This window comes from Geotrypetes seraphini, chromosome 10 (assembly GCF_902459505.1).
Source record: "Geotrypetes seraphini chromosome 10, aGeoSer1.1, whole genome shotgun sequence".
Classification (NCBI taxonomy): domain Eukaryota; kingdom Metazoa; phylum Chordata; class Amphibia; order Gymnophiona; family Dermophiidae; genus Geotrypetes; species Geotrypetes seraphini.
The window spans coordinates 48,271,940-48,288,386 of record NC_047093.1 but is presented as its reverse complement, the minus strand read 5'-3'; the positions used below and the strand labels follow the sequence as shown (position 1 = coordinate 48,288,386).

At 42.1% G+C, this 16,447-nt stretch overlaps 1 protein-coding gene across 1 annotated transcript in view; it reads right to left on the bottom strand.

The window, feature by feature from the left end:
* Positions 1–16,447, bottom strand: part of LOC117367941 (collagen alpha-1(XXVII) chain B-like) — a 299,681-nt gene that overhangs the window by 43,282 nt on the left and 239,952 nt on the right. Inside the window, exons 50-52 of the mRNA XM_033961061.1 lie at positions 14,140–14,193; positions 10,934–10,996; positions 8,646–8,699 (exon numbers count right to left, since the gene is read on the bottom strand). Of these exons, the coding sequence (XP_033816952.1) occupies positions 8,646–8,699; positions 10,934–10,996; positions 14,140–14,193 (171 nt within the window). The remainder of the gene's footprint in view (positions 1–8,645; positions 8,700–10,933; positions 10,997–14,139; positions 14,194–16,447) is intronic.

Below are 16,447 nucleotides of genomic sequence, written 5' to 3'. Positions count from 1 at the left end.
TAGTACACCTCCTTCATCACTTTGGGGTCCTTTTATTAAGGCGCGCTAACCAATTTAGCGCATGCTAAATGCTAAGGCATCCATTATATTCTATATAATGCAAAATACTTGCATATGAAGTTGATTTTGCTGCAGTTAGATGGTGTCCAACATTCTGCATCTAAAGGAGAAGTCTTAAAATAGTAGAGACAGCTCTCTGTTCTCCTCTCCTCCCTCCCTCCCCTCATCATGACATTAGCCAAATGGAATGCCAGCTAATCTAAGCTCTTACATTCCTGGAAAACAAAAGGAAAGTGCTTCAATTTCAGAGAAACTTTGGGCTCTTCTGAGCCTTCAAAACATATGAGCATTTCTAATTCAAAGTTTTCATCAAGCTCAGACATCAGCTACAAAAATTAGCAGGCGATGTGGGTTATACTCCATTTGGAGAAGAACTGATGTGGAAAACTACTGATATATTGATTTTTCCTTCCTTTAAAGCTGTAAGATATAAAAAGATGTTAGTGTCATTTTCCTATAAGGTAGCTGGAACATGTTTGAGACAGCAGTCTTATGCTTTTCTTAAGAGTCTTAAAACTAAATTATTTGAAAAATTGACTTAATATCGGTCATTTTTAAAAATTGTTTTAATAATTTTCTTAAATTTGATTGTGTAATTTTGTAGTTCCTATATTTTTCTAAACCACTTTGGACCTCTTTGGGCAGAAGGTGCTATAGAAAAACTTGATTAGATAAGATTAAATTAGGTTATTCACTATGGGGCTCATAATCGAAAGAGAAAAATGTCCAAAAACCGGCCTAAGTCGGCACTTGGACGAATATTTCCCAAATAGGTCCAAGTGCTGATAATAAAAACAGGTTTTGGACATATTTAAAAACGACCTAGGCCTTCATAGTGCCACTGAACGACCAAAGCTAAACGGGGCATTTCAGGAGGAGTGTCGAGGGCGGGAGTTGGGCGGGACATGGGCCAGCTTAGACTTAGTCGTACAGCAAGTATAACCGAAAGTTATACAGCCCGTGATCGATGAAACTTGGATGTTGTGATTTAGACCATAGTCTAAGTCACAAAAACCCACCTAAAGTCACCAGATAAGCACTGCAAACACATAAAACAGACCCCCACACACTACCCTAGTGATCACCAACTCCCCCCCATAAAAATATTAATCACACCTTTAAAATCCAGCCTCCAGACCATCATCACCTGGCAGCCTGGCATAGGAAAGCCTAGTCGTCCAGCAAAGAGGCGGCTTAAGCCATCTTGGGGGTGGGTTAGGTACTCATGCAGAGGAGGACCCATGCCCATAAGCCCCTGCAATCACTGCATTGATAATGAAACATGTGCACTCCCCTAAACACCCCCAAAACCCTTTTGTACTGGCATATAAATGGCTCCGGCAGCCATAAGGGCTATTGGGGTGGTAGATAAGTGGGTCTAGATTGGGGTGGTAGATAAGGAGGTGGTTTGGGGGGCTCACCATGACCTATAAGGGAGCTGTAGTGAGGAGAAGATATGGCACCCTTTTTATGAAGTTCACAGCAGTGCCCTGTAAGGCACCCCACTATTTATGTGCCATGACTGGGTGTTCAGTCCATCACTTTGCAGACCCCTCCCACGTCCAACAGGGCTTGTTCTAGGCATTTTTGACTTGGATGAAAAGTTGGACAAAAATGTGATATAAAAATGGACGATTTAGCGACTTGGACGATCAGATCTGCAGGACGTATAGTTAGACGATTTCCGAAACAAAAAAAAATTTGGACGTATTTTTCGAAAATGTGTCCTAGGCTGTTTTTTACTTTGGACAACTTACGACTTAGACGAAAACGGACTTAGACGTCCCTTTCAATTATGCCCCTCTATATCACCATGTGATATTTGGATTTAAAAACAGGTCCATTAGGGTTGTCCAGAAAAACCTAAAGTTGAAGAAACTACTAATTGAAGTTTTTCAAATGAATTTCTATGTCTTGATCACAAGATATTTTTTTTTTACAATTTTTTAGGCCCATCCTGGGGTCACTCAAAGCCAATGAATATAAGCACTGTCAAAATCCATTTTTCTCTTAAAATTGGCTGACTTATACTAAACAGGTAATAATATAGTAGAATTAGTCTTTAATACTATTGCTAGCAACAGTGGCTTTAAGAAAGGTGCTGCAAAACTATTGGGAGACAAAATTGGTAAGAAACTCTTCTATTTGGCCTGCAGGCATCATATATTTGAAGTAGTTATTGGGGCAGTATGGAAGGGTCTGTTTGGTAATGTTACAGGGCCAGAAAATGAACTGTTTTCAAATTTCAAGAACTGTGGGACAAACTAGACAAACAGGATGTGAAACTTCTGACAATGAAAATTGATGTACCTTGGTTAGTGAACAGTAGAAACGAGGTTGTTGACTGCAGTCCTAAGAAGCAGCGAGTCAACACTTCTACCACTGATGACTATTGCGAGTGCATTGAAAACACACTTATGATTCTTGGAGCAGCACCTCCTCATGGGAGCGATACATCAAGCATGCTGGATGGCCTACAACATATATGGAACAAAAATGTTCATGTTTTCCAGTCAACCGCCATACGACAAGGAGATGATTGTGAAACTGGAGTGATTCAATCGTTTTCTGGTGTTTTTTTACGTACCACTGTGGATGAGAGCGTGCAGAGCACAAGACGTACCCATTCTTGATCTGCAATTTTTCTGTGACATGCATGACTACAAATCAGTCGATTGTGAAGTCGCTGACATTGGGTTGAAGAAGTTATTTAATCATCAGTGGCATCTGACAGAAGAAGTTGTACTGTTCACACTTTTCAGCAAACGTGCTTTAATCACTGACACATGAATGTTCAAACAGTTTTCAAGCAGGTAAACCGAAGCACGTCACTGGGAGACTTGGTTGGACATGAATAACATTTCCTGTTTCAAGCTCTTGGTATTACTAATGAATGGTTGGCAAAGCCAGTGGACAGGTGGTCTGAAGATCCAAACTTCCATACTACTGAACAGTTTGTCAACACAGTGAAGGTGGTTAACAGCACAGGCAACGAGGTGTTAACGGATAACTGACTGTCACTGACATCACCACAGACCCAGTGCAGCATAAGGCTCCTCCCTCCTCTCAGCTAGCTTGGCTTGTCCATTGATTGTTGATCCTTACTACGCGGATTTTTTTCCTTGCCTCAGCGTGGCTCCGGGTTCCTGAAGAAGGGAGTTTCTGTCTCCAAAACCTGGCCTGGTTGAACCTACTGAATGTATCTACCATTGGCTATCCAGGATGCTTTATGATTTTCGTCTCCTGTTGGACTATGGACGTTTGAATCTAACATCAAGCTAAGTTCTGTTTTCATCTTTCCTGAGCGGGCTGGGGGGGGGGTTCTCTCAGCGGGTTATCTCGCTTGTTACAGCACCTGTGTGAGTTATAAAGTATCACATTATATTGCGTTATCGCACTTTAGCATTTAAATTAAGCCCACGTGAAGTGTCCAGTGATGGTGTGCTGACAGGGGTTTTACTACCCGTGTCTCTCTTGGTAAGCGCCAGAGGTTCTCTCCTATCGCTGTCTTTACACACTGAGGACACCCCGCAATACACTAAATTTAAATTTATATTAAATTAAATTAACTTTTGCGTAGAGACTGATTTGTGCCCAGGCGCTGTACCAAGCGGCTTTTTACCCCTTTGAGAACCTATTTTGACCTTAACTGCTTTTTGGATTATCTTTTAAGTATCTCAGCAGTGTTATTTTTGGGGATCTCAGCGTTGGCAAGGAGTTGAATAGCATTACAGGCTTTAGCCTGACGATCTCAAGAAGACAGTGAATGGTTGAGTGTTTGGAACGCCATTGGTAGATGATTAGACCAATGTGTATGTGTTTAGATATTAGCAAAGAAGGTTACAGTTCTGTTATTATGCACATTAAAGTGCAGATACTGAAGGTTCATTTAATAAAATACAGCTAGATATTTTGAATACTACTACTTATCACTTATATAGTGCTGAAAGGCGCTGTACATTCTGACATTTAATAATAATAACTTTGTTCTTTTATACCGCCATAGCCAAAAGTTCTAGGGGGTTTACACTAAAAAGAGCTGGACAATCAGCGAAATACAATAATACAATAAAAATACAGTTATATTATAAAATACAGTTTCAATGTAAAACTCTCATCTATATAATAAAACCGTAGGCGGCGCATGCGCAGTCTTATCGGCGTGCTTCCATGATCCGTATGTCCGTGGCCGCCAAGAGTGCAGCATGCCCCGCGCTTACTACGGCCCCACGCGCAGCTGAGTTCGGCACGGCGGTTTCCCCAGATAGGGGAAGTCGAACAACTCACTCCTGACGCGCAGCTGAGTTCGGCACGGCGATTTCCCCAGATAGGGGAAGTCGAACAACTCACTCCTGACGCGCAGCTGAGTTCGGCACGGCGATTTCCCCGGTTTCCCCAGATAGGGGAAGCCGAACTGCTTACTCCCGCCTCATGGTCCTGCCGCCGCTCCTGTTCACAGCGGCCTGCACGTCGACGACTCCCCCACCCCCCGGGGCTGACTAAAGAAACAAAGTTTCACGGTGCTTGGCCCGCCAAACAATTTCTGCCGTTGCCGAAATTTGCCCCACCGTTCCTTCCCTTCCTCCATCAGGTACAGTTCAGCTCCGCTAAAAGGAGCTGCTTTGAAATTGGAGCCCTGCCGCCACCGTAACACGTTCCCTCTGCCGCGGTCCCATATGTCAGAGAAGGGGCGGGACCAAGGCAGAGGGGAACGTGCTACGGCAGTGGCAGGCCTCCGATTTCGACGCGGCTCCTTTTAACATTGGTGGAGCTGCACTGCACCTGATGGAGGGAGGGAAGGAAAGGTGGTTGTGCACTGTTGAGCCCTCTTTGCCCTCAGACCCTCTCCTAACTGCTCCCTCCTGTCTCAGACCACTGGGGGGAGGTGCCTGTCTTCAGCTGCAGGGATGGAGGGAGGGAAGAAGAAAGAAGGGGCCCTGGCAAGCGACTTATCAAAAGCCAACCATAGCCTGGGACCCCTACATGGTATGAATAATGACCAGACAACAAAAGGTAAGAAAAATAATTTTATTTTCTGTTTTGTGATTACAATATGTCAGATTTGAAATGTGTCTTGAGGGAGGCTGCCGCGGCGGCTTTGGACAGAGGGGTACCATTTTCGTGGGAGCTGGCCTTCGGAGAGGCTTGGGACGCGGGGACGGATGCAGGAAGGGCTGCCGCTGCGAAGGGCTTTGGTGGGGGAGCCAGCCAGACCGCGAGTGTGGGGCCGTTGTAAGCGCGGACTGGTCAAGGAGCCGCCGTTGCCGAGGCTTTGAAATTGCTCTCCCACCGTCACTCCCTCCCGTCCCGGCTCTGCCTCTGCCCCTGCCCAGGTTCAAAAGCAGGAGAGGCGGTCATCTAGCACCCGTTAATCTAACGGGCTTAAACACTAGTTAAGTAATAAACTTATTGAACAGAGTGGTCTTAATTAATTTCCGAAAAGAGCAATAAGATAACATAGCTTGTTGAATACATTTACCTAGACAGTCCCTCCTCAGAAGAGCTTACATGTTTCAATTTTATTGAAATTTTGATTTGAATGCAATATCAAGTATTTTCAATGCATATAACAATGATAATTTGTGGGAACCATTTAAAAACAATAAACATACAATCATATCCATAGTGAATTGAAGATACTTAAGGGAGGCAAGGATAAATTACAATTGTTAAAAATTTTTTTAAAAACAATGAGGGAAGAACAGCATCAGGAAGGGTATTTTTTTTTTTAAAAAATTTTGGGGGGTAAGATTTGATCTAAAAATAAATATTTAAATGGGACTTGGTCTAAAAGTGAATAGAAAGATCGGTGACCTAAATAACAAATCTGGTTAGATTTAAATATTTTGTCCTAAGTTTTTTGATAGAGGGAGAAGAAGGAAAAAAAAAAAATCCAATCTAAGATTCATATGCATCTTTATATAGGTAACTTTTTAGTTTGCTTTTAAATTTACCTAAAGAGGTTTCAGCGCGTAAATGGATTGGTAGCTTGTTCCAAAGCTGGGGCCCAAGATCGAAAAGATTGTAGTTCTTCTAGTGCCTATTACTTTCAATGACGGAATGGTTAGCAAATGCTGATCTGTTGATCTTAAAGATCTAGTTGGGGAATATGGTATTAAATATCGATGTAAAAATGTTGGAGTATTAGTTTGCTGAATTTTGAATGTTAGCAATGCAATTTTATATGTTATTCTATATGAGATAGGTAGCCAGTGTGCTTCTTGGACAGACAGACATGGACAGACATGGACAGACAGACATGACATATAGGGTTGGGGATACAGAACCCAAGGTGAAAGGAGTTAGTAGTCGAGAGCACTTTCAAAGAGGTGGGCTTTTAACCAGGCCTTGAACACTGCTAGAGATGGAGCCCACAGTAGGGATTCGGGCAACTTGCTCCAAGCATACAGCGCAGCAAGGCAGAAGGGACAGAATCTGGAGGGACTTACCAGTTGTATGGCGCTCACAGTGGGGGGGGGGGGGAGGGGCTGGATCATAAAATGTCTTTTTATCAATATATCATTGCTGAGTGTGAAAACACAAAAGTTATAGCTATAATGCCAAGAAATTTGCTCCATTAGGCAAAAATAATAGCAAATTTTAAGAAAAAAAAAAATGGAGCTTTATGTAATCAGTGGCTTAAAGCGACCCCAGGGATAAGCGTTACTGGATCCAAGATGGCCGACGGGACAGCTAGCTGAGCGTCCCGATTAGAACTGAGAGCAAGTACCTGCTTGTTTTTTTCCTCCTTTCGCGGTGTTTACCTTATTGAGCAATGCCGAAAAGAAGGGGACGAAGTGCCGCTGCAGCCTCGCAGTGCCCTGACCCCGTTAGACTCGGCAACATCGAGGAACTAATACGCCGGATGCAGGAAGTGTCGGTGGTGGCGTCGGCTTCCCCGCAGGGAGCACTCGTTGGTGAGCAGGATGTGGTCTCCCCGGGCTTGGAAATATCGCTAAGCCCCGACGCCAGTACTCCATCCCCTCTTCCTCAGCATACCAGCTCCCCCCGGACAGTAGAGCCATCGGAGGTTGGTGAGCTCCTGTCCAGTGAGGCTTTGGTCATTGGACAGGGGAGAATGGATGTGGACTCCTGTGTTGTGAGTCCGGTAACGGCTGAGGCTCAGAGCAGCAAGAGGGAATGCAGCTTCCAGGAGAACAGCATGCAGGAGGAAAGGTCAGCTATAGCTAATTTTCCTATACAAAAAGAACAAACTCTTGAAATAGAGAAACCTAGAGAAATAACTCTTGAGGCGATATGGGATCTGGTGGCAGATTTGGCAAAATCTATAAAACCTCAAATTTCACAAATTGAATCAAAGCTAAATATCCGTGAAACAAATATTAAAGGTTTACAAACAGATTTTCAGGACCTTAAAGACTCAAATGTTGCCACTAAACAACTTAGTGAAACGTTAATGAAAGACAATATAAATATGAGAAGAAAATTGGAAGCTTTAGATAATCTTTCTCGTAATAACAATCTCAGGCTGATTAATTTTCCTAAAGTGGCAACAATATCTCCGAAAGAGATGATAAAAAGATATATGGTAGAAATTTTGGATATTTGAGAAGAACTGCTTCCACCTTTAACTCAGGCTTATTATCTGCCTATTCGGAAAATTGAAGGACAACATCAACAATATCAAGAACCACAACAACTACCTACAGAGGTCCAACAGAACTTAAATGTTTCACTGATATTAGAATAGTCGGATAAGGAAATTGCGACACCAGCAACTTTACTTCTCACTGTTGCCTTGGCACCGGATAAAAACTGGTTGCTGAGACTTTTCTTCAAAAATAAGTCAAAAGAATTTTTGGGATTTAAAATACAAATATTTCCAGATCTGGCTCGAGATACCCAAAGGCGTCGTCGTGAATTTCTGATTTTGAAGCCGGGAGTTATCGCTCTTGGAGCCTCTTTTTTCTTAAGACACCCATGTAAATGTGTGATATTATATCAAAAGCAAAAATATGTTTTCTTTGAGCCTATACAACTGACAACCTTTCTGTCAGCTGCACACCTGAAAGCTGGGATTAATACAACATGAGTGTTCATTATTTGATTAGGTCACTTCCTTCAGCTAAGTGTTCCTGTCTTTCTTCTTATTGAAGAAATAAGTCCGCGGGAGCGGACTGCTGGGCATGATGGACCTATGGTCTGACCCGGCGGAGGCCCTGCTTATGTTCTTATGTTCTTATGATATATTGCCAAGATTTATGTAAGGCTCACCGTTTTACATCTTGGATCCATAATATGAGGACTTGAGGAGGAGATTAAGATTATTTTTCTTTGATTATAATTATTGTTTCGTTTGGAATGTGTTCTTTAATGTCTCTCCTTTCTGTACAAGTGTATACTTGATTGTTTATTTGAAAATTGATAAATAAAAAAAAAAAAAGCGACCCCAGGATGGGCTTTAAATTTTTTAAAAAAAATTATTTTCTGATCAAGCACAATCAAACCCATGGGAAAAACTTCAATTCACACAGTTTTTCCAACTTTAGGTTTTTCTGGACAACCCTAAGGTCCATGGAATTGGTACCACACATGTAATAATTTAAAATATCCACAAAACTTACAAGATTTCCAATGGGACCCCTAATTCCAGCTGGGCCAATGATGCCCTCTTTACCCTAAAAGAAAAAGTAAATTCGGTTTCAATGTCATTTAGGAAAAACATATTTTTTCCTCTACTAGTTCCTTTGGCAATAATGTTCTTTTGAAAGCCAACCTATTGCATTCCATTTGTTTCTCACCTTTCACAAGCAATGCACTAAGCAAGTTATAACATAATACATTTCTAATATGAACATAATAAACATTAACATACCTTTTATAGTTGTTGCTCAATCCTTAACGAAAAGGTGCAGAACAACTGAAAAAAAAGGCTTATGGCTGTTTCATATCTTTCATATGTAACTGGTCACTTAGGCCCGGAATCAATAAATGGCGCCATCATGATGTGTCAGTCACTCAATGGCACCATTTACAGAATCGCTTCCATATGAAAGGTAGGCGCTGGAAATGTAGGCCAGGGTTTTCAAGGCCTACATTGCGGCACCTACCTTTAATATGACTTGCGTCTAAGGAGGCACCTTATAATGCCCCAAAATATGATCACATCACTCCTCTTTTAGATGAAGAGCATTGACTCCCAATTTCTTTTTAAATACAGTTTCAAATCTTTGCCATTGCCCATCAGGTCTTCTACTCTGGGCTGCCTTCTTGCTTTGTTTACGTATATCGTATTCATCCACTCTTTCCCTTTGCTCCTTATAACTAGGGTTACCAGACGTCCGGATTTCCGCGGACAGGTCCTCCTTTTAAGGACATGTCCGGGGGTCCGGACGGCTTTTCAAAACCCGGAATTTTGTCCGGATTTTGAAAAGCTTTCCTCCACATCGCGTCGGGCAGAAAGGGCATTACCTTGCGGTTTAAGGTGGCTTACACAAGAGGTTATCTGGACATTTCCTGAAGAGTTACATAGTTGAGCAGGTTACTTCGGGGGGATTGAAATGCTTCCTGTGGAGTTGGCTTGTCTTGATGGATTTCTTGAATAGCAGGGTTATTTCTTTCTTTTCTGAAAGTTTTGTAGTCTGGTGTCGTGATCAGTGGATTAGATAGTTGGTGGTCAAGTTTCGCTGCCTGCATTGCCAGTAGGCCATCGTACATTTTTTTGCTTTTGACGCCTCTGATTGGGGGGTGCGTGAATGGTGCCTGGGTTCTTTTCAGGTTACAATTTGCCATAATTATCCTTACAATGCAAGTTTTCCAATACAAGTTTTATCCTAACTTGGCACACAGTGCAAGATTTTTCAAACCAAGATGTTCCCAGCGTGACACACACCAGGATTTGGTACCGATATACATTTCTATCTAAACCATCAGCCGTGAGCGGGGGAGTTAGGTGAAGAGATATGTTTTTATTGCTTTCCGAAAGTTGCTCTTCAAGGGATCTGATCTGCGGGGGCAGCTGTTTCCAGTGGCTCGCTATGAAGTGGGAGTAGGAACATCGTTTGGTGGTTTAGATGTGGTATACATATATTCATTGTAGCTATCATGAAACACAACTGGCTGTGGGGTCCCCAGGAAAGTTTGTGAAGTTCTGAACTTAAGGCATCCCACATGTGCAGCTTGGCTTAAAAAAAAAAAAGCAAAGTTCTGCCCCTTTCCAAGTGTTTTCAGACATTTCTGGGAGCTCTGTCCATGTTGGTACCATCAGATTATATCACCACATGTGTCATTGATTATCCTGCTATGCTTGGAGGACACCTGTGACGGGTAAGCTGCTTTGCTTTCTTTTGTCACTGAACTAGCGGATTAACGGTGCTTCTGCTTGCTTGATCTGGTGAAATTTTCTTGCTTGAACCAGTAAAAAAGTTCTAGTGCAGCTGAAGATGTTTCTTGGAGAGTTTAAGGACAGGATGTACCGTACTTGCTCTGATCTACTTTGTTGTTGCTGGTTGAGCAGATGATGATACATAAATATTGGATTAGATCACTTTGAAAATAACCTGTTCGGAAGATTTAACTGATGGAATATACACCTGGAATGCTAAATCTGTGGGGGTCTATTTTAAGCATTGGGTAGCACAAAATTAGACTTTGGCATGGATCACTAACTCCCTCTTTTACGAAGGTGTAGCGCGGGCTTTTAGCGCTGGTGGTGGTGGTAACTGCTTCGACGTTCATAGAATTCCTATGAGCATCGGAGCAGTTACTGCCGCTGTTGGCGCTAAAACCCGCACTGCGCCTTCGTAAAAGGGGGGGGGGGAGACTTTTCTCCCATTCTGTGGAAAAGAACTTGCAAGACTGGGTTGTCAGTTTAAATGGTCCAATGGAGGAAAACATTTTTGAAGAAACTTACCATCAGCCCTGGTGGTCCCTTGGGGCCCTGAATACCCTTGAAACCAGTATCTCCAGGTGGTCCCTGTAAATAAAAGCCAGCACTTGTATTACCTCTTCAGAAAGGCAGTTAATAAATTCCAATAAATAAATGTCATCCTGCTAGACCTTCTAAGTGATTCAGTTTGTGCAGGAAGTTTACAGTTAATTCTGTTTGTGAATTTATGCTTGTAATCCACTTTCCTTATTTGAAATCAGCACTACATTTTGGGGAAAGCGGCCAAAAAATCCAGTAGAGAAAATGACTACTTTCAAACCAGAAAAACCTCTTATCTTTTTTATTTTTAAATGGCCATTTCCTAGACGTGTTTGTCCTCAGTGCTTCTATCTTTTTGAACCACTGTTGAAAACAAAGGCCTGGATTCTCTAAATGATGTCGGTAGGTGCCCAAGCTCAGTAAACAAAAAAACGCCATTTGAATGACGCCTTTAACTGGGTTTCAAGGTGCCTACCAGCACCTAAAATATCAGCACCAGAATTATTCCTCTATGGGCCCTTTAGGCTGCCTAATGCCACTGTGGGTGTGGCTAATGCCAGAAGTGGCATTAGGTGGCCTAAAGCAGTGGTTCCCAACCCTGTCCTGGAGGACCACCAGGCTAATCAGGTTTTCATGAAAGCCCTAATGAATATGCATGGAGCAGATTTGCATGCCTCTCACTTCCATTATATGCAAATCTCTCTCATGCATATTCATTAGGGGTAGCCTGAAAACCCGACTGGCCTAGTGGTCCTCCAGGACAAGGTTGGGAACAAGTGGCCTAAAGCACCCATGGTGGTGTGATTCACATCAAAGGTAGATGCCAGAAATGTAGGCCTGGAAAACCCTGCCCTACATTTCTGGCGCCTACCTTTGCCAGAGGTGCGATTCTGTAACTGGAACCATTACATGATTGAGACACGATCAACGGTTGCTTTTAAGATGGCCGCCGACAATGGCACTGGTTAGACTACAGAATCTGCGTCAAAATGTCCAAATGAAAAACGATACAAAATCCAACTATTGGGATGTAGGATGGGCCAGCATTATTAGCAGACTAGCTACACAGACATCCCAGCAGAGCAGTGGGGCACCTTAGGGGGCACTGCGGTGAACTTTACATAAAATGTCCCAGGTACACATCTCACTATAACTCCCTTACATTGTAGGTTGGGTCCTCTGAAACTCACCCACATCCTACTGTACCCAACTGTACACTTCTCCATCCGTATTCGCAGTGGATGCAGGCGGACAATAGGCACGAATATGGAAAAACTGCAAATAACTTTTTTATATGTTTTTCGCGATTTTGGGAAAACGCCATCATTTTTACTATTGAAACTGCGAATAACTTTTCAACTGCTATTCGCAGTTTTTGAAATAAGCTGCCACTATTACTACTATTGAAATTCTCAAATTTTTTTACTGTATATTACTGTCATATTTCCGATGCAAACAACCAGCGATTTCAGGGCAGCCAACCAGTGATTTCAGGGTAGGTAAACAAGCAGCGATTTCAAGGCAGGCAACCAGTGATTTCATGCATACTGGGAAGAAGCCTTTCTCTCTAGGGATGCTGGGAAGCAGCATTTTTCTCAGTGCACATTGGGAAACATGGAAGCAGCGAATTTGTGGGAGAAAGCATGGAAGCAGCGATTTTCAGAGTTACAGTAAGTGATAAACTTTTTTATTGGTACTGTACAGTAAAAGGAAAAAAAACTTTAGAGATGATGTTTTTTGGGGGTGAAGTCAGCGGCCAAAAAATCGCAAATAAGTGAAACCGCAGATATGGAAACTGCAAATAAGGAGGGAGAAGTGTACAGTATATCTTCCCAATAATCCTTATGTCTGCAGGTGTCACCTATGTGTCAGTACGGTAGGTTTTTAGTGGGTTTAAGTGGGCTTACACTTTCCACCACAAGTGTATTTGTTAGAGTGAGATATGGGTTAGAATCCCCTTTGCTGCAGTCCACTGCATCGATCACCAGGCTATTCCAGAATTCAGAGACCTGCTTGCTACTTTAATAAGATTGGCCATAAAGTCTGAAGCTATCATACTGGCTGGTATGTATTGTTTCATTCACAACTTTGGGGCATGGGAGGGGGTCAGTAACTACTAGGTGAGTAAGGGGGGGCCATGCCTTCATGTCTCTAGTGATCATCTCGTCAGTTTGGCCACTTTTTTTTTTTTGGCACTTATTTGTTATTGAAACCAGTCTAGCCTCAAATGTCCAAGTTTTGCCTAGGACATTTTCTGCAATATTCCATTATTACAGAAAAATGTCCAAATCTTAAATCTGTCCTAATCCAGCCCAATTCCACCTCCTTGAAATTTATTTATTCCATTTTCTATACCATTCACCCAGGGGAACTCAGAACGATTTACATGAATTTATTCAGGTACTCAAGCATTTTTTCCTGTCTGTCCTGGGGGGCTCACAATCTATCTAATGTACGTGGGGCAATGAGGAATCTGGCGACCTGCCCAGGGTCACAAGGAACAGTGTGGTTTGAAATCTACAACCCGTAGTTCTAGCCACTGCACCACATTTTCAGAGATAGTATAGTAAAAGATAGCATGGCAAATATTGTCCAACAAAGATGGCAAACCAAAGTTAACAAAGCACGGTAAAAATATAATATTGTTTGTGTAATTTCAGAACTCCTTGATAGTAACATGCACATGTGTATATAACCATATGTATGCAGAAAACTACAGTACGTACAGATGTAGGCTGAGAAAGATGTAGAAAAATGCAAAAATCCATGCACTGAGGCCCTCTAGTGGCATCAGTTAAGAGTGACAAGTAAAATGAAATACTGTAGGGCCTGATACTGTAGGGCCTGAACCATGGAAGGCAGCCCAGCTGCCTCCAGCAGTCGGCGGTGATCCTGGATATTCAATGTTGGGGCTGCTAGCATTGAATATCCAGGGCAAAGGTCAGCACTTCGCACTTCAGACAAACAGCATAGCAAACCCATCTAAAAAATGTGTTTCCACATGGCAATTTGGATTCTTAGCAAATAAAATGTCCAAATGCCACTTTATGCCATTTTTTGGGAAGTTTTTCTGTTTTGATAATGAGCTCCATAGTCACCTAGCAGCTTTGTGCTGTGGAGAGTGAGAATAAAAGACAGGTCACACAACATACATCCACTCGTGTCACAATTCCTAGCATACATTTATTTACCTTTGCCCCCAAGATGCCTGGTATTCCTGGAAATCCCGACTCACCTAAGTCTCCCTGACAAGAATAGTACAGACAAATGTTAGCACAGATAATTGTTAAGTTTCCATCTGGGCGGATTGAAGGAGTCATAGTTTAAGTTTCAAGCCAAAAAAATACAAAATATCATCTAGTTACTATCTTCCACAATTTTGGTTTTAAATATGTGGAAATTCAACCCTTTTTTGTGTCTGTTGTCATATGTCCAACATAAGTATACATTATTGTACAACTTTAAAATAGGTTGATTTTCTGTGAGAGGGTCTGACTTTATGTGCCTATTCAGGATTACAAGTTGCCTTGATTTTAAGACCTATTTTAAGTGCCTATTGCTGAAAATTCAACACTCAAGCATCTAACTTTTTCCATTCTACCCTAACTCTGCCTCTATATCTGTTAATTTTTTTAGCACCATTAACCAATCGATTAATTAAACACACCAGTATCCTACTACTGTTCCCTCTAAAGTGAGATAAGTGAAGAGAGATAGTGAGGGGCAGCTGAGGGAATGCATTTGTAGGTCAGTAAGAGGAGTTTGAATTGTATTCGGAAACGGATGGGAAGCCAATGAAGTGACTTTAGGAGAGGGGTAATATGAGTATAGTGGCTCTCCCGGAATATAAGCCATGTAGACAAATTCTGGACAGATTAGAGGGGAGCGAGATAGCTAAGTGGAAGGTCAGAGTAGCGAATTGCAGTAGTCTAAGTGCGAGGTGATGAAGGTGTAGATAAGTATTTTGGTAGAGTGCTCAGAGAGGGTCGGATTTTGGTAATATTATAGATACCCATCTAGTTTATACTTTGTAGTGCCAACCAAATTACACCCCTGGGAGCCCCTTGCACGCAGTGTGCCCATAGAAGTACACACTATCAAGAACATTTATAAAATTTCATTCGATGTTCACAAACTTACATAACTTAAGTACTTGCTTTATGTATAAGAAAAACCCCTACAAAATCCAAGTTTATTTGGTTTTGATATTCTGCCTATCAAAATATGTCTAGGTGGCTTACAATTAAAAATAAGATAAAAATAAAATAAAACAGTGTTAAGACATGACATGACAGAGAGGGAAATAGGGACAGGAACTCCATTTTAAAAAGTAAAGTTGGGAAGGGAAGGACATAAAGTATTGGTCTTCCAAACCATTCAGCTGTTTCTGGCCAGTAACTAAAATCTTAAATTATGTGTAAACAACTGCAAAAAGAATGTTTTAAGATCCTTTTTAAATTGTGTTAAAGATTTTTGAAGTCTTAAATGGATTGGCAGAAGGTTCCAGAATTCAGGACCTTGCACCGAAAAAATGGCACAATGATGAGTATTAGACATAATTTGACGAAAGGAAGAAACTATTAGATGATTTCCATTAATATATTAAGTTTGAGATGGATAATAAGGTGTATTTGAGAGAGAGAGATTGGATTTGAGTGAGTGTGTTTGGATATAAAATAGAGGATGTGGCTGGGTGTGTCAGAAAAGGAGTGTTTCTGTGTGTGTAATTCCAATAAGGGGTGAGCGCTGGTGAATCACTGCCAAATTCCATGTCCATTTATTCTATCTTATGGGCATTAATGCCACATTATAGAAAAAATAATAACATAAGAATAGCCTTACTGGGTCAGACCAATGGTCCATCAGCCCAGTAGCCCGTTGTCACGGTGGCCAATCCAGGTCACTAGAACCTGGCCCAAACCCTTAGAGTAGCAACATTCCATGATCTCAGAGTAAGCAAGATTCCGGAACCCCAAATAGTAGCAACATTCCATGCAGAATCCACAAAGAGTAGCAAGATTCTAGAATCCGAAAAAGCAGCAACATTCCATGCTACCAATCCAGGGCAAGCAGTGGCTTGTCCCATGTCTTTCTCAATAACAGACTATGGACTTTTCCTCCAGGAAATTGTCCAACCTTTTCTTAAAACCAGCTACGCTATCTGCTCTGATCTAAGAACAGATACCACCTTACTGCATCCCCCATGCTCTACCTTCTTCCCAACCTGCCCCCTACCCCTAGTAGTCGTTTTGCAGTACTGACCCCTAGCTGTAGTACTGCAAGACTACCATTAGGGGCAGGTGCCATTTTGAGGAAGGTGCCCTCCTAATTTGATTCACCCTCCACTCCCCAGCAAAATCATTCCTCTAATCCAACCCTCCTAAAGATCCAACCCACCTGATCGATCCTCTGAAGCCCCTCCACCCTAAGAAGAAGATACGCTGATGCCCCACTCCCTTCTCAGACCCTCCTGGTGGGCTAGTGAGATGAGATAGGAGT